The sequence below is a fragment of the Danio rerio genome, chromosome 9 (genome assembly GCF_049306965.1).
Source record: "Danio rerio strain Tuebingen ecotype United States chromosome 9, GRCz12tu, whole genome shotgun sequence".
Classification (NCBI taxonomy): domain Eukaryota; kingdom Metazoa; phylum Chordata; class Actinopteri; order Cypriniformes; family Danionidae; genus Danio; species Danio rerio.
Genome location: NC_133184.1, coordinates 32,445,306 through 32,470,633, shown reverse-complemented (window position 1 = coordinate 32,470,633; position 25,328 = coordinate 32,445,306). Strand labels below are relative to the sequence as shown.

Below are 25,328 nucleotides of genomic sequence, written 5' to 3'. Positions count from 1 at the left end.
AAGCAATTTACAGTGGCGTAGCGGACACACCCCGCTCTTCAGTTTCAGATCACTTCCCACCCTCCCATCCCATTATCCACACCCACCCCCCACACACCCCCCCACCCCGATTACCATGTGGTCTCTTAATTATTTTTTGTAGCTGTAAATACATGTAATTGATAGCCTAATTAATTACATGTCAATTTAAAGTATGTTAAAGTATGTAAAGGTTATTTAAATATATTAAAGTAAATGTAAATACACAAGTTTATGCCAATGTGTTCCATACAAAATGCAAGTTTATTAACTTCCATGCCTCCGATTAGATTATCAAACAAGAATAATGTGTAACCTCAATTTCAATTCACAGCTCAATCTTCTGGAAAAAGGAAAGAAAGAAAAACACAGAGAATAGCAAAAAAGCACAGAATACTTCGACAACTTCTGGAGAAGCAAAATAAAGCTGAAACACTTTGAACCTCTGAAATGATTGGGACGTGACATAATCCTCCAATGGGATCCATCGAGAAGGGAAACCCATTGAAGTGTAGCAGGGTAAAATATTTCACAACTTTACAGTAAAACTGAAGAAAAAAAAAACAAAAGCTCTGAATATATTTACAATACACACACTATACATAAATACAAGAAAGATAATTACAGAATATCAGCAAAACAAGAAACAAAGGCCATCGAGTAAATACTTGATTCCAAAGAAAGTAAAGTAAATACATAAACAATATTTTACAGAGACTCGAGGGTGAGGGGGGAAATGCTGTTCACAGAGGAATTACGCCGTACCACCAGTGTCTTAACATTCAGAATATTTCCATAACTGGGGACGCATGAGAAGTCGTTCACGTGACTTTAGGAAGTCAGAGGTAAACTAAAGTCCTGTTTATTAAACGAATGTGTCCTTCCGTAGTCGAGTAATACCATATAAATCTTATGCAGCTTCCATAGGAGACACATAAAGAATCTTCAACAAACACCGACCGGGATATTTACAGCTTCAGAATGCTTTCGTAATGGTTCGTAAGGCTCAGTGCATTTCAAGGAACAGATCTTTGTGGGACTAAACCAGGGAAAACGTAACTTCCTGTACGCGCAATTCTTAATAATACTAGGCACTCATCATTATTGCATAACTTTGACCCTGTTTGCCTTTACAAAATTATGCCACAAAAAAACATAAGAATGCTAAACGAGAGGGAAAGTAATGCAGAATTGAGTATTAACAATCCATTATTTTGTTTTTAAAGGGGCTATATGTTAGAATTTACATTTGTTAATTGCTCTTGCATTAAAAACTCATGAAACAAACAAGAGATCAAGAATTAAGATAATCCCCGATCTTTTAAGTTGTCTTAAAACTAAACTAAACTTTTTTAGCTCAGTCAAATTACATCAATCAAACTGACTAAAAATAAGTTTATAATTTATTTTAAATAAGTCTGAATTTATTTTAAAAACCAATGCTATCTCAGGGCAAATTGTAAGTTTTGGATTTACTGGCAAATTCGTATGAATTCAATCTTATTCGTATATTTTACTACAATTTGCTCATCGCCCAATGATGATTGGGTTTAGGGGTGGGGTTTGGTGCCACGCCTCCCTTTAGAATATGTCAATTTTCATATGACTGAACTGTAAAATTGTAGTGTAAAACTACTAAGTGTAAAATTAGCAAAAATTTTAGCATAAGCTGAAGGCTGTAGTTCACTTTATGACCACCGGTGTCACTAATAAAACGTTTATTTCTAAATTCTACTATACAGCCCCTTTAAAGAATTGAAATTTTACTGGGATAATATTAATAACTATGTTTTAGAAGCAAAATTAGCTTGATACTTGAATACTGTTTTGGGAACTTGCGTTTCATTGGATTGTTTTTGTTTATTCACATTTTTGAGTCATTACAAAATTATAATTATTAAAAATGAGGCAGCGCTGCCTGAATACTGTGATGAGCTAAACATTTCGTTTGATTGTTCATAATAATTGCAAACCGGTTGCAAGCGAGAGTCCAAACCGGTCCTACAAGTGCGCTTTCATGGATAGTTCAGCCAAAAATGACAGTTCCAACCAGATAAGAAAACAACATATTTACACTGTAGCAAAAGAGAGGCTAATTCAAACGAATCCATACAATCTCATTCATGATAACAATAAAGCGTGGATGAGAAAGAGAGAGAGAGAGAGAGATTGTGCTGCTATAGGTAAACTTATGTCTGCACAGTTTGTGTATATGCCCGTTTTTATGTCCGTGTGAACGATGTGCATTTAACAGCACAAACATGAGGGGAGTTCTGAAATTGACCATGTCTACAATACATGTGGTCTAGTAGAGCCTGAAACACAAAACCAGTCTTATGTTGCAAGGGTATGAATAGCCAAAAAGCTTTTTGGGTCAAAATTGTGCATTTTATTTTAAGACAAAAATCATTAGAACATTAATTAAAGATCACATTTCATTAAGACATTTAATGGATGTCCTATTGTAAATATATCAAAACTTAATTTCCTTAATTTATGAATAACATTAATAACTAAGGAAAATGGACAAATTTAAATGTGATTTTCAAAATATATATTTTTTAACCCTCAGATTTCAGATCGTTGTCAAATAGTTGTGTCCAGGGGCGATTCTAGCATTGACATGTTGGGGTGGCTAAGTTAAAGATGAACAGCGGGTGGGGGGAAGGGGGTATGATGTGGTAAGAGGCGAGTTAGAGATGGCCGGGAAGGTGGGCACATGGTTTTGGGGGGAGCTAAATAACATAGTTGTGTCTCTTCCAAATATTTTACTATCCTAACAAACAATAAATCAATGCAAAGCTTATTTATTGAGCTTTCAAATTAAGCATACATGTCGATTTCCCAAAGTGACCCTTATGATTGGTTTTGCGGTCCAGGCTCAAAAATCGCAAAAAAGTTTAGATTTAGGTGAATCCGCAAAAGTTTAATATTGTCCATGTTGTCAGTGCCCTAAAACTTAAACATAAAGTTCACTTTATGAGCACCGGTGTCACTAATGAAACATTTGTTTATCCCTAATCCCTGGTTGGGTTTAGGGGTGGGGTTTGGTGCCATGCCTCCTTTTAAAAATCATACCGAACTCGCATGAATTCATACGAATTTGCAAATTTGCTGACAATATGTAAAATGTGCAAAAATTGATGGCTGCAGTTCACTTTATGACCACCAGTTACACTAATAAAACGTTTGTTTCTGAATTCCACTAAAAAGCCCCTTTAAAGAACTGAAATCTTGCTCGGATAATATTAATAACTATGTTTTAGAAGCAAAATTAGCTCCATACTTCAATCCTGTTTTGGGAACTTGCGTTTCATTGGATTGATTTTGTTTATTCACATTTTTGGGTCATTATTAAAAAAAACAAGCAGCTTTTTGGAAACAATGATGTCTCTTTACTCTGTATTTAGAAGAACCCTGCAACAATGGCAGGTTACAAAGCTGTGTTTGCGCTGCAGCTGCTATTAGGTTTATTAGCACTATTAGAACACAACCAGGTAATCCTGTATCAACTACAAGACCAGTAGAGATGCCTTAACAGTTGCACGCATCAGATATTTTCAGATATGCGTGTGCGTTTGCCATTATCTTCTTGTTTTTATGTGTGTATTCCATAGGTCTCAAACTCGATTCGTGAAGGGCCGCAGCTCTGCGCAGTTTTGCTTCAACCCTAATCAAACACAGCTGATCCAGCTAATAAGGTGTTCAAGTCTACTAGAGACTATTAGGCAGGTGTTAGTTGGAGGTGGTTGGATCTCAACTGTGCAGAGCTGTGGCCCTGCAGGAATTGAGTTTGAGATCATTGCTGTATTCAGTCATAAACTTGCTCACTGCAATCTTCTTGGATTTTAGAGTATCCCACGGGTGTCTGTGTTTGTTTGCAGTGCCACATATAGGTGTGGAATATGTATTACACCCAGTTATTGGGTTTCCATCTGAATGCAGACATTTTTTTAAACAATACAAAAACTCGAAGGACGTAATAACATAGCCTTAGTCACAAGGACACTGTGCAGACCATGGAAATACTGAGGTATACCTTGTACTATAACTTGGGCATGAGAAGATTGTGTGAAAATGTATGAATGGGGTTTTACAGATTCATAGGAATTAGCAACTAATCTGCTAAAATGTCAAATATTTTCAAACTCTTGGAATTTTTTGTCATCGTTTACTCATTCATGAGTAATTCCAAACTTAATCTTGTCTTTATTTGTTTTAATTCCGTGAGGTCCAAACAAATTATAAATCTTCTTTTTCTTGTCCCAAAGCAGAAAATCCTACCGTTTAGAACAACATGAAGGTTAAGGAAACGATGGCAGATTTTTGGATGAACTATCTCTCCTACCAACTGTTCTCTTTTTTATTATTATCATATTAGCTAAATGAATGTCTCTGAAAAAAATCTGCATATTACGTATAAAGATAATCCCTTGTAGTTTTAAAAAAGCCCTATTTTAATAGGTATTTACAGCCTGTAAAACAGAGCGATATCTTTTCACTTTCACATATATTACAACATCTTTAAAAGTACTTTTTTTGTTTGTACAGAAAATAGCCATATGCGGATGAAGTGCCCCACATTACAGACACGCTTCAAAATACAGAATATGATGATAAGATACATTGGTGATTAATGTCACGTCTATCTTAAAATAATTACTTCCATACTTCATAAAAACAAGGTGCATGTTATGTTCAAGCCCATATACAACAGAATACACACGTGTGTACACAAATACATAAAACATGGTGGAACATCGTAATACTTTAAAACCAACAAACAAACAAACAAAATAAAAATAAAATGCTAGATATGAATTGCTCATCTCTAACGGACAAACGGTTACCAAGAAAAGAATGTTTCTATTGACACAACGTTTCCTTTCACAGCATTTTTGACTTCACTTTCCTATTATTGGTGACCAAAAGTCCCTACATGCCTCAGCGACCTTGATTGATTGTAGATTTAGTCTGCGTGTTTGATCACCAGTGTGAGCCCAAAGTCAATGTCATTTCTAGCAGTATCTAAGAAGCAATTAAATGGCTTTCTGTGGCCACTTAAAAGTGCATATGGATCACAGGACCTTTGACGGCTTTCCATTAAGAAAGAGAGCCGAAAAGCTCAGCGGCACACCATGGAGCTTACAGTGGATATATCTGGGTACAGTATGTAAAATAGTAATAAAAAGTTGTGTTCACAAAAGTGTGGCGTATTGCTTCTATAGGGTATCTTGGTTAGTGTAGTGTGTGTCTGTGTGTTTAGGTTAAGAAACTTCAGAATTGTAGACCGACGGATGCAATTTCTTAACCTAAAATTGACCAAATATGGCTCAGTAAGTCACTTTCCATCATATCTAACATTAGAATGCTTATAAAGATTGTTTTTGTTTTTAAGGGCTTATCAGAGATACCTCTGAGATTCAGTTCAATGTCTGCCCTCTACTGGTCACTTTAGAGATCGTTCAATTGGTTTGATTCTATAGTGTGGAAAAATAAACATTAGTAACATTTGACAATAGGCATGGGATGGTAACCGTTTTCAAGGTATAACGCAGTTTGGAAAAGTCACAATTTTAAAACCGCCAAAGTTTTCTGCTATACCATTCCTATTGTATATGTAAGATTTATTTTATTTAATTTTTTAGGGCAACAGTTTCTCCAGCAGAAAAGATATCCAAGATGTCGTTTTAAATTGTAATGAAATCTGTGTTTTTAAAAACTAATGAAGACAGCAGAAGTCAATGACTCATTTGAATAATTTACGCTGACATGTTTACGGCTCCAAAATATATTAAATGTTTCTCAAAATAAAATATATTGTGTTCAAAGGGCAAAAAAGTTTAAGTTTTTTACCCAGACATTAAAAAAAGAATATTTTTTCAGAGCAGTAATCACAATACCATGAAAGCATTATATATTAATACAAGGTAATCATACCATAAGAATCTTACACCGACTCATACTTACTTGACAATAAGTATTATTAATGCATTAGTTAACAGTGAACAATTCTTTAACAGCACTTAATAATCTGGGTTAATGTCCATTTCGGGATCACTAATAGCCTACATTTGCCAACAAGTTGTATAAACTTACATGGTTTGTTCCAAATACTGTATTATAAATGATGTATCATAAAACAATACAATTACCAACTACATTGACTTATAAGTGCCATTCAAAGGTTTGCCATTAAGGTTACAAAGGAATTCATTAACACTTTAATACAGCTTGTATGTAATAAATTGATCACAAGCTAAAGTAAGCAAATATGTTTAACAGAAGATTTGTATTCCAAATAAATGTATTTGTGTTCTAAATTGTTGATTAAAAAAATTAATTTATCTATTCAAAGTCACAATCAAAGTTATGACTATATATGCCTATAAGTAAAAATATTAGCCATTCAAATTAGATACGGTTTTAATGGCTTATTTTTTGGTTATAATTCACTTAAGAGACTTCTTATTTTTAAATCATTATAAATTCTTACGGACCCTGTTCTTACAAGTCAGCAGTGTGCACTGTTAGTTCATTGTTACCTAATGCACAAACTAATTGAAGTGTGATGGGAATAATTAGCAAATGGATGTTTGCAAAGACTTTGCCTGATGCATTAACACAGTACTTAGTAAATACTAAAAAAAGAAGAAAAAAAAAAATCTAACAAGCAGTGCTGTTTTACTGACCATAAATGGCACCAAGGCTTCATAGTTCAAAAGCAATCTCACAAAAGAAAAGAAACCAGAGGACATTCAACAGATTTCTCCAACTTACTCTACAAAGAGACTAACACCTTCAAAATGTGGCAGCTAGAAAACCACTATAAATAGAAGAGGTATCTGGATTAAACAAAACAAAGCGGCGCTGAGAGAAATCCAAGATTTGCCCATGTTTTAAAGCCAGCTGATGTAAGTTGATACTGTTTAAGGGTGAGAGCCAGGCCAGCTCAGCAAGAGTATACAGTATATTGCTCTTATGCCTTAATTTACTGCTCTGAGCAAACCCTCATTCTCCAAGTATACTAATGTAAAGGGCTTTCCATACTTTGATAGTTAAACCTATAGGTTATTCTATTCAGGATATCTTGCTTCACATTTTATACGTGTTATTTACTCAAGGTTTTTCCATCAAGTACTTATGTTTCACACTGTACAATCCCAAACTGTGGCTTTACATCATAGCATTTTTTCATTGATTAGACATGAAGTTTACATAATGTCTATGATGTTGTGGATCTGCACATTATTCTCATTTTAAAAATGGAAATGATTTTTTATACTTATAAGCATCTAGTTGAAACATTCTAACACTACATCGGTTCACACTGCAATTCAGGCACCGCAAAGCCAGATTAACAGCACAAAATGGTGCTAATCATAATGATTGGCCTTCTGAAAGACAACTTCAACTTTACAGCTTCAAAAAAGTTGTATATTTTGCATATCACGCGTATCAAATAGGAAATGTTCCAATATTTTCCAAAAATATTCATTGGAAAATGCTGATTAATTTAGGCATTGCTTGTTTTTATGGAAGCATGTCGATATGAACTGCTCTGAACAGAAAATCATGTTTTTATCTTAAGATTACAGTAATTATGACATACATCAACAGTCTTTTCAGTAAACAAAACCATTTTGTCTTGATTGTGTCCAAATTTTAATATGGTTGTGGTTTATACTCAATATACTTTATGTCTATGGTTTATCCCTAAAATTGGATTGGTTTTAATACATTTGTGGTCACTTTGAGAATTTTGTATAATTAAAATAAAGAGTAGTATTTGGTTTCTTAATGCCCTGTTGAGCCAAACAATCAAAACAAGATCTGTAAATTGCTAAAACAACACATATTTTATGTAAACTTCATTACATTCTTTTTTATTATTTTGATTAGCAGGAGTCACCAGCATGTGGTGTTTGAACTAGTGAAACATTCAAAGCCTTTGAAAAGATTCACTTCTCCCATAATAACTCTGGAGCAGAGACTCGTTATCTCACATTTTAATGCAATGAATGCGAAACAACTGTCCTTTTCCCATGGTTAAATTCAATATTAAGACAGGTGACAGATAACCCAGGGTTAAACAAAGTGTGAAAAGCCCTCAATTAGTAAGTTGGTGCAATGAAATGAAGGCAAATGTGGAGAGTAGACAGCAGAAGCTTATTTTTTTGTCGGTTTATCAAAATCAATCAGTTCAAAATCAACAGCAGGAGGAAACGAAAGATCATTTCAATAGGTTGGTTGTTGTGTAATCTCATTCGCTGGTGTGTTGACCTGTAAACGGCAATCTCTGGAATCAAAAGTCTCCGTCATCAGAAAAACAACTACCATCTTCCTCAGACGTGTCCGGCTCTTGATGTTCCACAAAAAAAAGATGTTCAAGCAAATGTTTAACGAAGCCATTCCACGCTGCATTTCTTCATATTGTAGATGTTGAGTAAGAAGCAGCCATGTTTAAACAGAATGAAAGTATGATTCGGAAAGAAAAAGACAAAACAGGAAAGAAAGCATTTGCCCGATTGAAATATTCCTCTGAACAAAAATGAAACGATCCACATCGTAGACTCCAAAATGCGTAGCTGAACCTCATCCCTTCCTGAATGGACCCTGTTTAGCTTTGCAATTGTGGGGAAAGCATTGTAATCCTCCGTCTTCTGCTTGCTCTTTTATCCTCTCTGGATGTTTCTGAGGAGCAGGGATTGCCATTTGTGTGTCCAGCCCAGCTGAACAGTATTGAGGGAGATCCAGCTCTCCTGTGTGTGTGTGTGTGTATGCATGTGTGTGTTTTCAAACCAGCATGTGTCTGCGACGATGCAGGGCCAGATGGTCTGAGCGAGAGAAGCTTCGGTCGCAGTCTCCGCACTTAAAGGGTTTGACCCCAGTGTGTTTGCGGTAATGCCGTGTTAACTCGTCCGAGCGGGCGAACTTCCATGTGCAGCCGTCCCAGGTGCACTTGTATGGCTTCTCACCTGGTAGAAAAATGGAGAAAATGGATCACACTTCAGAATTTTTGGAATTCATAAAGTCAATCATAAAGTATTATAAAATCAATCAGGATTGATTAAAGGGATTGACTGCTGTTGACTTTCATAGTATGAAAAACTAATACTATGAAAGTCAATGGTTACAGGTTTCTAGCTTTCTTCAAAATATATTCTGTTGTGTTCAACATAGAGGGAAAAAAATCTCAAACAGGCTTGAAGAAAGTGAAAGGAGAGTAAATGATGACAGAATCTCATTTTTGGAATAAACTATGCCTTTAATTTGAAATAATTGGAGTGTTTGATATTAATCAGGCCCGTAGCCTAGAGGGGGTTCAGGTGGTTCGAAACACCCACCCCTTGATGACAAAGGACCAGAATTTGTCTCATACATGAGCTCATTTGTCTTATTTTGACTACTACACCATCATAAATAACATATTGAAAAAGGCTTTAAGACCAAGCCGAATTCTCTGTTGACTGTCACATCAGTGTGACTTCAGCTAATCAGTTTTCAACAATTATTTTTCATAAGTCAAGAAGTTTCATGACTCTTTTATTATTATTATTATTATTATGTTTTCATTTTTATTATTCAAAGGGCCAAAATCTGACTAAGAAAAGTTGAATGTGCTGATCGGTTTATTTGCCTAATAAATGACAATAGGCTACAGTTTTTTTTTTTTTTTTTTTAAACCTTTACCAGATTCCTATTTTTTTCTAATGATGGGTGTTTCCCAATGATGGGTTGCAGCTGGAAGAGCATCCACTGCATGAAACATATGTTGGATAAGTTGGCAGTGGTGACCAATGATTAATAAAGGGACTAAGCCAAAGGAAAATTAATGAATAAATGAAAAAATTGTATATTAAAAATAAGTTTGTTCACATCTCTTTATTTGAAACCTTTAGAAAATATTTTGGTATATTAATACGTGTGGCAATAATAACCATCCGACAAGCGAATCCAGCAAAAAATAGTGTTTAAAATGTCACTAAATGCAGAAATCTCATAAATAAATAGAAAATGAACCCCTTTCACCAGGCAGACAACGGGCCTGTTTACTGTCTGTGATAATATCATAATTGTGATGTTTAACTGTGTAAACTGTGATTAATCAATTATGCAAAAATAACAATTCTCGAGAGTCCAAAAGCATTAAACTGTAAAATTGCATTTATTTTTTCTATTCTTTTTTTGTTGTATTCGTTTCCAGCCTAAATTATTTTTCAGTGCACCAGTATTATTTGTGTTTACGTTTCTACAAAAAAAATGGTGTTTTATTTATTCAAACTTGGTAAATTAAATGAAGGACACCAAATCTGAAGAACGGCAGTCTATTTTTAATAAAAATAATATTTATTTATTTTTTACATGTATTTTTTTAGGCATTTTTGCCTTTATTTGACAAAACAGTAGGTTGACAGAAAATTAAGTGAAGGAGAGAGGGGGTTATATATATATAAATTTTTTTTTTTTTTTTTTAATTTCCCTCTCCCAGAGCAAATGCACTACTGGTCTTTGTGTGTATAGTCTTACTAGCCAATTGAGTAAGCAGACTTTCATTCTGCCCAATCAAAATTGCACAACTGAACAATGTGGAAAGCCCACAATAAAAACAAAAGAACACAAACAGGGAAACACAGACAAATGGGATAATCACGTCTGCTGCTTCAGAAGCATTAGTAGACTATTTAATGTCATAGAAAAACAGCATTAGTAATATGGGATTTTTTTTTTTCAAAGTCACAGAAAAAGAACAAGTAATTTTTAAGAACTGGAGCAGAATTGTTGCCATGACTTGACTACAAAAATAAATCGCAAATCAAATTGCAATATCTGTCAAAAGAAAAAAAAATTGCTATTACATATTTTCCCCCAAATCGCACAGCCCTACACTGGGCAATTGCACCAACTAACTATTAATTTTAATAAAAGGTTTAATCATTTAATCATTAAGGCAGAAATTTTCAGCAAAGTGTTTGCAAATTTAGAGTGATGGTTATTTATCCATGATAAGCCAAATATTGCTTCATTGTAGCTACTGAAAACATGTCAAACTATACTGAAAAGTTTTTTCCCCCAATATTATTGCACAACCTTAACATCAAGACACCTTAAACTGAATGAATTGACTGAAACTATGATTGAATTGAATTTCCTACTAACCTGTGTGTGTCCTCCGGTGTGCCTTTAAATGGGAGCTCTTGGTATAAACTTTATTACAGCCTGCAAAGTCGCAGCGATGGATGCGTCTTTTCTTTGAGTCTGGAGATTCAGGTGGCGGTGGCCGTCGAATGCTCTCAATACTGAATGGTGACATGGAACTGAGAAAGAAAGATGCACTTTGAGTAGCCAACTAACTTTGTGTATGATGTGTATGAATAGACACATAAGCATGTGAACAAGATATCTGCTGCCACCTTGTGGAAAATGACTGTATGACCACAATATTTTGAAGTGTAAATATTTAGACCATGCGTTTTAAAGCCTTTAGACCATCCGTTTTAATTTAGACCGTGTGTTTTAAACAGGTTACCCTTATGACTTGCAATGTTTCAAGCTGCTGTTTTCAGCAGCAGCAGAGCAATATGTGTAAAAGCAAAATAAATCATATTTCACCTGAGCTGTGAATGTTAATTTGCATTTTTTATTTAATGTAATAAAAAAGAAAATGACAGCAAGAAATGTCTATTGTTTTATCACAAGTCTCTACTTGTTTGCTGTACTTGTTTAATAAAAATATATTGCAAAAATAGTATAATAATGTAAAAAAAATAACATTATTATTTGAAATGATTGTTTTTGTTCTAACGTATCACATTTTAAATATTTTCCTAATTGGCAAAGCTGGATTTTCAGTGTCATTACTCCAGACTTTAGTTTCCATTGATCCTCTGGAAATAATTATAATATTCTGATTTGGTCCTTGAGAAATTAAGCTTTTTTATATCACTGTCGAAATTAGTACATCTTTTTTTGAAGAGGAATATCCTTACCGTCAATGTTGAGGATGTTTTACTGCTTAATAAAAATGTAGATTGCTTAAAACATATTTGAACAGTATTGCATGTTTCAAAGACAAAAACAACACAAGTAAAAAATAATATTAATTACAAATTCTTCAGATTAATGTTATTTTCATTTATCTTTATCTTAAACATTTGTCAGCAAATAGTTTTTAATAAAAATCTGTACACTGAAGTCTTCTGTTTCATTTTACGGTTGGATTTTTAAAATAGTTTAACCACTTATTCTTTTATATATTGAAAAAAATATAGGGCACAATAATATTTTAATAAATATAGGGCACAATTATATTTTAATAAATATAGGGCACAATTATATTTTAATAAATATAGGGCACAATAATATTTCAATGAATATAGGGAAAAATAATATTTGAATAAATATAGGGCACAATAATATTTGAATAAATATAGGGCACAATAATATTTGAATAAATATAGGGCACAATAATATTTTGATAAATATATGGCACAATAATATTTTAATAAATACAGGGCACAATAATATTTTATTAAATACAGGGCAAAACCCTTTTATGTAAACAGAAAATGTAAGTTATGTTTTAATTTAAAACATTTTTATTCTTTCCCATTTTGCTACTGTGCCCTTCCTAAAGTCTCACTAGATGGTGCTGTAGGCCTGATGTATTTTTATGGTTCAACACAAATACTCACAGGCCAAAAACGGTCTTTTTTTGTATCTCTCTCCAAAAAACAAGTAATAACTCTTACAGCAATGTGACATTTGTTGCTTGTTAGTTTGCTGTTAGTACAATGTTAGTGAATACCTCTACATGATTAACGTTACACAATATAACAGATGAACAGAACAGAACTGCATAGTACTAACACGCTATCTGTTGTGACTGTTGTGGGGGAAAAAAATTAATTACTGCCATTCCAGACGGAGGGCCTGCTTTCAGACTGTAAATCTGGCTCTCATTGAGAGGATTTTTACACGAAATTAACCAATGAGCTCACAGAACTGTTGGAGAAGAGCAGAGAGCCACGTAAGTGTGAGGACATGCTGTGTTCCAAAGAGAAAGGGAGTCGTTTTATTCCATTTCCTCCAAAGGTAGAGACAGAGGAGAGCCTAATTGCATTACATTGTCCTCGCTGGCCTTCCCTTCTAAGGTAATAAGAGCTCATGTCCCCTGCTCTGCTGATTGGCATGGACTGGGAGGGACTGTTAAAGCGGGCCTAGAGGGGGAAGAGCCAGACTAAATCCCTCCAGTGAAGTGACTCCTCTTCCTCTCGTCTTTCCCTGCTCCTGGGTCACCTGTTGGTGTTGGTGAGCTGCCAAGCGAAGACTGAGCGGAAATGAGCCAATGTGTCAGAAATGAGTCTAAACGCTATACGACTCAGGCCAAAAGCTTAAGCTGCCGACTTGTTGCCTTGCTGTGACTTTGGAGACAGTGTTTGTGCACATGAAGATGATGGTTTATTCTTGTAAACTAAATAGAGCTTTGCTGATAAGTACTGTAGGCCCACACGAAATCTGCACGAGCAGAAATTTGCAGATTTTTGCTAATTTTTCACCCATCATTGCGTCTATTTATTTATTTGTGTAAACCTGTGTAGATATATATTTATTCAGTATTGAAACTAATTTTAGTGATATTATTGACTAATATGAAAATGTTCAAATTATTTGATTACAATACAGTTTGTGAAGTAATATTTTCTGTCTTTTAGTAGATCTATTATATGAGAGACTTGCTTTTTTTACCAATTAAGTGGATCTAATTGTATTTGCATGGTAAACATTAAACAAAAGTTTAAAAAGTTTATTTAAGTTTGTTAATTACTTGTTTTTATTTCCGCAGATTATTATACGGAGATTCTTTATAAAACTCTGTGCAGAAAAAGCAAAAAATATCCGCAGATTCTGTCTGGCCTTAGTGATAAGTAAGTGAATGTTAAATTACTACAACTCTACAATAGTGTAACTTCTAGCTATTGACCTTTTAGTTGGTCAAAACCTGAAAAGTTTTCAACACAATATGACTACAGAGAGCAGCTTTCATAAATTGTTTAATTTTTGTCAGGATTGCAATAATAAAGAATAAGGGATAAAAACAGCATACCTGCAAGTCTCACAGTCAATTTTAAGACTTTAAGAACTTAAGAATTATTTGTTTTGAATAAATGTCTTTTTACTGCTTATTGCGACATTAAAAAAAACATAGAAAAGAAATGCAGACTGACAAAATCACTTGAAATTTTTTTTTCTGAAAATTAAACACTTAACTAAAAAAATACTATGGGCTATATTTTAACAATCTAAGCGCATGTGGACTTAGGCCATATTCGAATCCAAATTGTAGCTATTTTAAGGATGGGAAAAAAGGTTTGCATGCCCAGCGCATAGACTAAAAGGGTCGTCATTATTCTCTTAATGAGTTATTGGTGTGTTTTGGGTGTAACTTGTCTTAAACATGCATCAAAGTTAATTTTCTCTTTCTACTTACGATTGAGTTACCCGTCACACCATGGCACATTCCCTATTTTCATTTATCATTTTTGCAAATAGGTAGGTTAGACTAACCATTATGACATAAAGACATTTTAATGCGCTCATTAAGTGACAAAGAAAATAAATAAAACTGCACCATTGATGACTTTAGACCAGCGTTTAGTTAGTCAATGGTGATGTCTATTTCAGTTGCTCTAAAATAGGAGCATGTCAACAATGCGCCAGAACACACCTTTTCAGACCTGCACACCCATAAGCACACAGATGGGCACAAATGCATTTTCTAGTTAAAAAAACGTAGTATATTAAATTGATACCAGGCTGAAACTTGCAAAACAACACTTGTGTCATTCCTAATAGGGCCCTTAGAAGCAAAGCTCAAGCTCTATTAGAGGTAGTGTTATATAAACATTGCAAAATTAGACCAGATTAAAATGATTTTGGACCTAGAGCAAGACACTTCTAAGGCAGTTCAGAGAGAGAGAGAGAGAGAGAGAGAGAGAGAGAGAGAGAGAGAGAGAGAGAGAGAGACCCAAGAGGGGAGAAATGAAACTGAGACGAGGAGACAAAGAGAAGGCGAGAAAGAGGCAATGAGCCAAGCAGGTTGTTTTTTTTTTTGCTCCGAAAAATTAGTGAGAGCAAGTTTCTGTGAGACAAAGTTGGTGGCAAGATGAAACTGGCTGATGCTGGTAGGAGAAGCTCAGAGGGAGTGAAGGAGCATGAGGGGAGTGACAGGATTTACAGCGGAAAGATTTTCAGAGGGAAACTCTCACAGGATGTTTACTGTCTGATAAATTTCGGACGGGACGCCACTGTCATAAATACTGATAGAGTAGTCAGACTTGTGGAAAATGGCTTGAAAATTCAAAATGACCTGACAGGTAAAGATGCTTATTCTGTTTAATGTAATAGTTGATTCATCTTTTTTTTTTGTGTTTAGATGCTCGTATACTAGACGTCTTCTAATTTATAATTCTTTCCATCTTTACAAGTGGTGCCCAAACTCGGTCCTAGAGGGCCGGAGTCCTGTAGAGTTTAGCTCCAACGTGCTTAAAAAAAACGGCTGTCTGGAAGTAAACTCTGCAGGACACCAGCCCCCCAGGACCAAGTTTGGGCACCCCTAATCTATACCATATCTGTACATCTTACTGTAAAACCCAAGTCAACAGCTCAACGTTTACTGAAAGTAACTGTTTGTGTGTGTATATATATATATATATATATATATATATATATATATATATATATATATATATATATATATATACACACACACACAAACAGTTATATATATATATATATATATATATATATATATATATATATATATATATATATATATATATATGAAAGTGTCTTGGAAAATATCTTGTAAAATAATATGTACTTTTATCATGGCAAAGATCAAACAAATCAGTTATGAGAAATGAGTTATTAAAAATAAATGGGGGGGGGGTTGCTAATAATTTAGGGGGACTAATAATTCTGACTTCAACTATATATATCTATATATGAGATATAAGAAAATGAGTTGTTTCAACACATTTTAATATAGTTTGAACAAGCAGCAAAAGTCATTTTGAGTCTACCAAGATGATCTTCTGGTTGGTTGGATCCCGATTTTGCATACAACCAAATCCTCAAATACTGTGGTTTTACTTGTTGCTTTACGTCAAAAACAACTGCAATAACTCTGGTGTGAACATGAACCCCCTGCCATCCTGCCTCTGTTTTTGTGTCTCTGTTTCTGTGTTGAGGCGGTGGGATGTATAAAGACTTCTGTATGCGGAATTGTTTAAATCAGGCTGAATTGAGCTGTGTTTTTGTCTCTTCTCTTCCTTCAGAGTGACCAGTGCAGTGCGCTTTCTGCTCTGGGTGTTCTCTGATATGCTAAACATTTGTCACAACAAGACCTGCAACTCATCCGAAAATCCCACAGAGAGAAAGCAGGCTGAGAAGAGCAACGATAGAGAACAAGTACAGCGAAGCAGATAGAGTGAGTTAGATTACTGTAGGTGTAGATACTGTGTAAAATAAAATGTAATTAAAAGATATAAAATAAAATAAAATGCTATTAATATAAATGAATAAATATTTTTAAATGTGTATTGATAACATTATAAAAATGTATATTATAACAGAGATATTTATTTAAATTATTCTAATGTGCACAATGAATTAAGGATTTTATAAATAACTATTTTGACAATGTTATTTCAAGGTTTTTATGCATAAAACTGACATCAGCAGCCTAAAGGCAGATATCAGCATCTGTCCTCTCACTCAGAGAGCTATGTTGTGATACAGCACACGTGGATATTTAAATGAAGTGCAGAGCTGGCAGTTGCTCTCTCCTAAATTTGGTCGTCCGGTGGTGAGAACGGTCTTATAGTGGAGACTGAGTCATTTTGGGTCGCCCGTGACTGGCATCTGAAAGGCCTGTGAGCCCAGGGGATTATTTTAGTCATATGAGACCTTGTCAAGCCTGCCAAAAACCCTAATGGGTTCTCTGTTTTTGATGATCACAGCTGTATATTAAAGGTATAGTTCACCTAAAAATGAAAATTTTGCCCTTATTTACTCACCCTTTACTTGTTCCAAACCTTTTTGTGTTTTTTTTTAACACAAAAGAAGATATTTAATATCTATAAATAATAAATTTAAAAAGTCTGAGCTTCTAGTCACGGTTCATACTTTAAGTCAAATTTTCACTGACTAAAGAGCTGAATATCTATGACATCTAGTAAATGCAAAAACAGCAAAATATTAAAACAGTTTTAGCTTGAATATAATTAAGTATGATGTTAATAGACACTATTATAACAACAATGGAATTTAGAAAGTTTTATTGTTACTGTTTGCTTGAATGAGAAATGCTCTCTCTCTCCCATACTTAATAACTAAATTGTAATTATTATTCTTATTTAATTACATTTTAATTATTGGAAAAAAATTAAGTGAGAAACAATATCCCTGATACTCCACTTTCAATGTCTGGAACAACTGTCGAAAATTCCATGATATTTTAGAAATTCTTTAACTTGTTGGAACCCTGTGTAGTCATTTTTTTTTTTTTTTTTTGTGGTCTATTCAGAATTACGCAGGAGAATCGTGATCTTATGCAAAACAAAACAAACAACAAAAAGCAATCCTGATTTCATCCAAATTGGTGCAGCTCGAACGTAGACTGTATTTTATTGCCTGGTCTTTCTAAATTTTCCAGTTCGATTGCTGCGCAAAAAAACACTGACCCAATTAAACAACAATATTCTTCACCAAACACGTCTTTGATGTGATAAATGCTTATTTGTTCTCGTCCATTGAGTCCGCTGTGCTATCGCTGTTATTCTTGTGGCGACGCTGCCCACAATGTTATCTTATTTCACATGCTAGAATGAACCCAGCTGCACACATGGGCTCTTCCTCCGTCTCTCCAAACAGCCAGGAGCAGCAGATCTCCCAAAAACACCCTTCCTGTAAACCTGGTTTAACAGTTTTTTTAGGGGGCATTCTAATACACCGGGGGCCAAAGTCCTCGTCTGCAACACATTCGAAGCAAAGGAAAACGCTTATGTGTTGAGAGCGCAGAAGCTTTGACATACAGAGGAATCCTGGAATACTTTCCAAACCATTTGCCTAAATAACAGGCGGACAACAGGGTGCTGGTAGGGGGACTGGCTCATGGAAAACTAGATTTTTTTTATGGCCTGCAGGCTTGAGAGTCTTCTGGTTTTGATCATGTCACTGTCTTTAAAGAGACGACTACCTCATCTGAGCGAACACACGTGGAGCTGTGGCGCCAAGAATGGGAGACCACAACTAGAGATGTTATTTTAAAAAATGATGTCCATGAATGAAAGGCTTTACAGTTTATAGAGTGTCTTCAGGTGTTCATTTTAAACTTAAAAGTTCAATGTATTAATGGCAGAGTTTTCTTTAGATTGTTCAGTAGTTTATTCTTGATCTTGTTGTGAATATCTGAATGACATTATGATGTATAATAAAAAACACACACTTTACACTGAAGTGAACTAAACTGAACTTCAATTCTGAAAACTGGACTGAATCAGTTTCAATTTACTAGAACCTGTTCTATGTTAAGTTGCTTTGAAATTTTACAATCTACATTGTAAAATCATTATAGAAATAAAGATTAATTGAATTAAATTCACTATAGGGACAAAACAAATCACTTTTCAATAGAGTATATGCACAGCAAGTGTTTCTTCCCATACTTCTGTTGAACGGTTCATGTGACTTTTAAATTTTATACGGTTTCTTTTACAGCATTGATGTTGTATTGTAACTAAAATACATTCAGTTATATAGAATTCAGCATTTTTTGGGTGGTTCAAGCGTAAAACGACATGAAAAGCCGTTTTGCCCGTCAGGATCAGCAGGCTAGCTCAGAAACTTTATTGAATATACTGGAGTAAAATAAATGTCCATATTTTAAAGTCATGGTGTGGAAAATTATTATTATTATTTTATTTATTTTTTTTTGCAGTGCTTCTTGTACATTCTGAGACCCACATTATGTCATATATCAATCAGGCAGTGAAGATAAACAAACGTTAAACGTGGTGATTTTGTAACGGGATATTCGCCGGAAGCACTTGACCCTGGTTACTGAAAAATTAAAAGTCCTTCTGCATACTGCATATACCATATTATATTTCACAGGAAAGAAGTCAAGCAGGGTTGGGACCAACATGAAGCTGTGCAAATTATTATTTTGAGAGTAATTAATATTTATATTTCCTAATTTTGTTCAATTTAACATTAAATTATCTAAATTTAAAAAATAAAATAATAATTAATTGAAAGTATAGACAGATTTTTAAATAAAATACATTTTATTTAATTTTAGTTAGATGTAAAGGAAATATTTATTTTTTAGACTTGTATTTAGTTGAACCCAAAGCAATAGCCATATTTGTTTTTATTGATCAAATTTTTATAAAAGTTAAAATAGCTAAATTAAATTAATTAAAACACAAAAATCATCTAATACTGTTGACTTATTGTATAAAATCCCAACCAAATTACCAAAACATTAACATTAAAAACTAAATAAGTAAACCACTTTAATCTAATAAAAAACTAAATATTTGCATAAATAGAAAGCCCTTTGAATATCATCTTTGACAAGCAGAGGCTAATTTCAAATAAAATGAGATACAAAACTTCAAAATCACAAACCAAAAATAAAAACGCAACATGCTGATGTCAACTCAGTGCAGTATTACAGTATGTCTCAGCAGATTGTCAGTGTGCATATGTTATAGTGTGCAGTCAGTGTATGTTTATAGAGTACTCACTCCTGCACTGCTCGTGCTATAGACAGCGCCGTGGATCCTGTTTCATTAACACTGTCCAAGGTCACGTTTGGCAGGTCGTCATCATCACTGTCACTTTTGATTTGTCTTGGCGACAGGCCATTGGGGTCTGTTTGTGCTGCCGCAGGGGGAAAATAACAGAGGAGGAGGTTAGTTATACGACTGTAATATGCGAGCTGCCTAAGGCCGCGCAGACCAGTTCAGAAGCTCACAATATGCCACACCACCATAAGCAGAAATTATCAAAACAATTCAGGGTGTTTCTTCAACTTCTGGCACCTCCATGTGCCTGAGGTCAATTTATTCTTAACAGATTTCATTTTTCTGTTCATCACATTTAGGTCACAACGACTATCTTGGAAGCATTATCATGCATTTTGCATTAATGTTTGACGCATTTAAAATGCCCAAATACGTACTTATAAATATATACAGTTGAAGTCAGAATTATTTGCCCCCTTTTAATTTTTATTTTTAAATATTTCCCAAATGATGTTTAACAGGCATAGGAAATTTTCACAGTATGTCTGATAAAAGTCTTGTTTGTTTTATTTAAGCTACAATAAAAGTAGTAAAAAAAAAAAAAAAAAAAAAACATTTTAAGGTCAAAATTATTAGCCCCTTTTAGCTATATATTTTTTCCACAGTCAACAGAACAAACCATCCTTATACAATAACTTGCCTAATTACCCTAACCTGCCTATTTAACCTAACTAACCTAGTTAAACCTTCAAATGCACTTTAAGCTGCATGTGTCTTTTAAGTGTCTTGAAAATATGAAAAAAAATCTCTTCATTAAACAGAAATTGGAGAAAAAATAAACGTGGGGATAAAAATTTAAGGGGGTTAATAATTCTGACTTCAACTGTATATAAATATGATGCAAAAGCGGCATCTGAAATTCTCTTCTCAAATTATTTTTTTTAATGCCTTATTTTTCTACTCATTTTTACTATCATAAGGCTAATTTTAGAATAAAATTTCTGAATGTCATACTTATGAGGTGGGGGGAATTATACTGTAGTGTATTTATTGAAAGTCCACAGTTAAAAGGTGTGTATTAAAAATGTTTTTATTGATAGCAGGCACAATAACACTGCTGTATGAACTGACGTAGCTTATATTTTTCATTTAATTCATTTGTTATTTGTATTAATATTAGTCATAATGGTATTAAGATTAATAATATTTTTATATGATTAATATTACTGAATTTTTATTGATGTTATGATTTTTATAGTATTAATAGTTTTTATTATTATTAGCATTTATTTCATATTTTGTCTTATTTCAATAATGAAATTTTAGAAATGTGAATTAGACTATGACTTTTTTGAACACATAGATTTAAGCTATGGTCTACTTTTAAGTATTACTATATTTAGTACTAAATGAAATATGTGGAAGCTTGTGAGCAATTTGTAATGTTTTTTTTTGTTGTCATTTACCATTTACTGCTACGAAACACTGGTATAAAATGGTAGAATGAAACCCAAAAGAACCTATTTGACATTTAATTGATGTTGTGGAGGGTCAACTTAGAACTGACTAACTAGTTAAATAAATACATATATAAACTGCCATTTTAGTTTATTCATTTTCTTTTCTGCTTAGTCCCTTTATTAATCTGGTGTCACCACAGCAGAATTAACTGCCAACTTATCCAGTTTTACGCAGCAGATGCACTTCCAACCACAAACCATCCCTGCAAAACCCATACACACTCATTTTCGCAAACATACATACACTATGGACAATTTTGGCTTACCCAATTCACCTGCAGCGCATGTCTTTGGACTTGTGGGGGAAACCAGAGCACCCGGAGGAAACCCATGCAAACATGGGGAGAACATGCAAACTCCACACAGAAATGTCAAACTGACCCAGCTAAGGCTCGAACCAGCGACCTTCTTGCTGTGAGGTGACAGCACTACCTACTACTGTGCCACTGCGTCACCATATATTTTCATTAATTCATTAATTTTCCTTCGACTTAGTCACTTTATTCATCAGGGGACGCCATAGAGGAATGAACTGCCAACTTATCCAGCATATTTTTTACAAAGCAGATGACCTTCCAGCTGCAACCCTGTACTGAGAACCATCCGTACACATTCATTCACACATACACTATGGCCAATTAAGTTTATTCAATTCACCTATGTCTTTAGACTGTAGAGAAAAACTGGAGCACCCAGAGGAAACCCACGCTAACACGGGGAGAACATACAAACTCCACAGAGAAATTCCAACTGACCCAGCCGGGGTTCGAACCAGTGACCTTCTTGCCACCATGTTGCCTTACATACATTTTTTTAAATAAAAATATTGTCTATTTTGCGACAAGATTTTTAGAACAATTAATTCAACACTTGTCAGGCGTGTGCTTGTTTGAGAGTTTGTCATCAAACACCCATTCTTTTTTTGAGCATGTCTTGCTGTATGTCCTGTTTTCAGTCTCTGATTACTGTACTGTATGTCATTGGCCAGAGAGAGCCAGAGCAGGCTCTGTTAATCTGGGTTTGCCCAGGCTGCAGGGCTGCGCTTTAATTCGCTGCTCTCTCAGCAGTCTGTCAGAGCTGATCCCGGATCAGAGGTATCCAGGCTGTCTCCCAATCAGCCCAGGGCAGAGTGTCCTGCGGGCCTGTCACCAGCACAGGCGATCAGACACCCCAGGAGCCTCTAAAAGCGAACACACTGTGCTGCCACTCGCCCTTTGTCCCTGGACATTGTTATGCTGCCAATTTGTGAATTTCTGTATGAATGATGGAAACACTTAAGATGCCAGCTATTTGGTCTCAGGTAGAGTACGACTTTTAAATTAGGGCTGTGGATTGTCAGTGGTTATTTAGTGTGACTGATTGTTTAAAAAAATAACAATAAATCAATGTTCTTACAATAAGAGCAGGCTTTTGTAATTATTTTGTGATTCCGATGCATCCAATAAATCATATCACACATGTTGATGTTAAAATATCAATTTTACAATATAAAAAAACATTAAAAAGTGTCACTGTTTCCACTAGATAATAGGCAGCTAGGTTTTTCAATAACGATTTAAGAGGAAGAAATTTCATTTGAGCAGCAAAATTGACTTACGCATTAAATATTACTGTTTCTTTTTTGATAATAATCAAATAAATGCAGTACATCTAATCCTATGACAGACAGACAACAGACAACCACTCCATTTTTGAGAAACAACCCAGCAAACAATTTTGTGTTTAATAGCCGTCTAATATGCATCCAAACGTAAACAGCTTGGCTCAAACAAGGCTAAATTTGGGATGTCAGTGAAAATCTTATAGACATCCCAAAGATAGAACCTTATAATTCTAAGGTGACGAAATATAAATGTCTATAGACTTTATCTTTAATTGGTTTGTACTATTAGCCAAGGGTAAATTCTACACAACAAGTGATTGTAAGCTTTATCAAGCTAGTAAAACCGATGGCGGATTTCAATGAAAGATTAATTGGACACATTACAAGAGCCTGAAGCTCTTCTCTCTCCTCTGCCAATCTGTTGACTCAGACAGAAACAAATCAGTTATGACCTCTGTATAGAGAGTAATGCAAAACCACTCACAACTATATCTTCATTCATTTCCGGTATTATTGTGACACACACAAGGGCAATGTTCAAACAGATTTGGGGTCATATTTGTGTACTTTGTGTGATTGCCACGATTTTTTAAATGAACTAAATTATTTATTTTTTTATTTGTATTATTTAAGACTGGGGGATTAATCGAAGATGCCCATCCCTTATAATATTCTAACTTACATCACATTGTATTTATTATTAAAACAGTTAATAGCTTTATTTTTGTTGACATATTATATTTATTAATTACATTTTTATTAAATGCATCTGCAATTGCAAGGTTTTCTCAGTTATTACGCAGTTTTTAATTTCTTATTTACTTGAAATAAAAGATGTGAGACAAAATTAGGAAAACAAAAAGAACTTGGATATAGTAAACAGCATGGAAAGACACCCTCAAAAGAGAGCACAAATGAAACAGTCTGCCTTGTCTGACTCTTTCCACCATAATCCATTCAATCTACCTCCAGCACACAGCTTGCCTGGATATTCCTTAAAAATGTCCATATAAAGGCAATGACAAAAGCGGAGTTCATAAGAGGTGGAGAAGCAAACCCCATGATTTCTTTCTCCTGTTGTTTCCAGCCGTAGCTTGTTTCCATGGAAACTCAGCCGGAGACAGAGCTGTGGAGAAGGGCACACCCCTTCCCACCTCCCCCTGCCAACCTGTACGCGGGTATGCAAGAGAAAGTGTGCTGTCCATTGTGTTTCCAGCTGCCACCGGCAATGACGAAAACATCCATTCATGCACATTTACTAGTACACTGCAGGTCTGTGCACTTCAGAACATAAGGTGCATACATCTTCCTCAAAACAGTGGTAGAATCTAAATATCAGCCTTACTATCATCATCGTCGCCCCGCCCAAATCTGACCCCATTTCCTCTGTGTTGCTCCAGAGGTTTTTGGGTGGAGTCCATGTGTCTATGTGCCTGACTGCTCGCGGTGCCACCCATCTTCAATATCCGCCCCACCCCATTATGCAAACCTTGTTTTTCCTCTCCTTCCTCCCCTGAAGCTGACCGAGACACCCAGTATTTAAATCCCTCTTCCAGCTCGCAGGATGCCTAGCCCTGCCCAATCATTTGGGACAGACACCCTTTCCCAGATAAACAAGAGGTTGAGCAACAAACAGCTCTCTTGTGCCCTCCGCTCCAGCCGAACACCATTTGACAGCTACACCCAGAGCATCGTGGCTCTGAGCCATAGTGTTAAAACTCACCCTACAGGAAACCAGCCCTAAACAGCAGTCCCAGAGTGCCGTCGGTGAGGTCGTCTCCAGAGTTTGGGAAGGCACAGAGCAAGATGTGTGCTTCTGATTAGAGCATGCAGTGAAGGGCTGAGACCTGTCTGCATGACCCTGGATTTTAGACAACAACTCTGACTCTGTGTCTGAATAAACCAATTTCACTATTCTGTTTGTTAGAAAAAGGATTAAGCTGTAATTACAGGGTGAGAAACGGAATTTCTCACCCACCAGACAATGTGTTGCATCTGCTTAAGGATTCTACAATAACATCTGTTTTGTGAGATACAAATATATTTTTATTGTATTTATGGTAGTTTCTTCAACTTTGGAGGCCTTTAGCTATGTGGACATTATGAAAGTAGTAGACGTTTTTACAATCTCACTAATAGGGCTGTACAATATATCATTAGGGCATTGTTATCACGTTGTGTCTGTAGGCAATAGTCATATCGCAAGATATGCAATGTTGAGTTAGGATTATAGTTGACCAGAAAGACACATGAGATTTGTGGAGACACTGCAGAATTTAACCATAATAGAGTGAATGTTTATCATCTGCATGTGTTTATATGGCCTGTGACTTTGAAAAGAATTTAAAGTATTTTAAGTACATAAATAAG

General features: G+C 34.9%; 1 protein-coding gene across 7 annotated transcripts in view; it reads right to left on the bottom strand.

The window, feature by feature from the left end:
• Window positions 1-263: 263 nt before the first annotated feature.
• The window catches only part of klf12b (Kruppel like factor 12b), a 104,654-nt gene continuing 79,589 nt past the window's right edge, over window positions 264-25,328 (bottom strand). For all 7 annotated transcript variants that reach the window (XM_073911454.1, XM_073911452.1, XM_068223264.2 and 4 more), the window contains 3 exons: window positions 19,836-19,971; window positions 11,179-11,336; window positions 264-8,996 (listed from right to left, as the gene is read on the bottom strand). In XM_073911454.1, coding sequence (XP_073767555.1) covers window positions 8,815-8,996; window positions 11,179-11,336; window positions 19,836-19,971 — 476 coding nt within the window. In that variant the 3' untranslated portion in view covers window positions 264-8,814. The remainder of the gene's footprint in view (window positions 8,997-11,178; window positions 11,337-19,835; window positions 19,972-25,328) is intronic.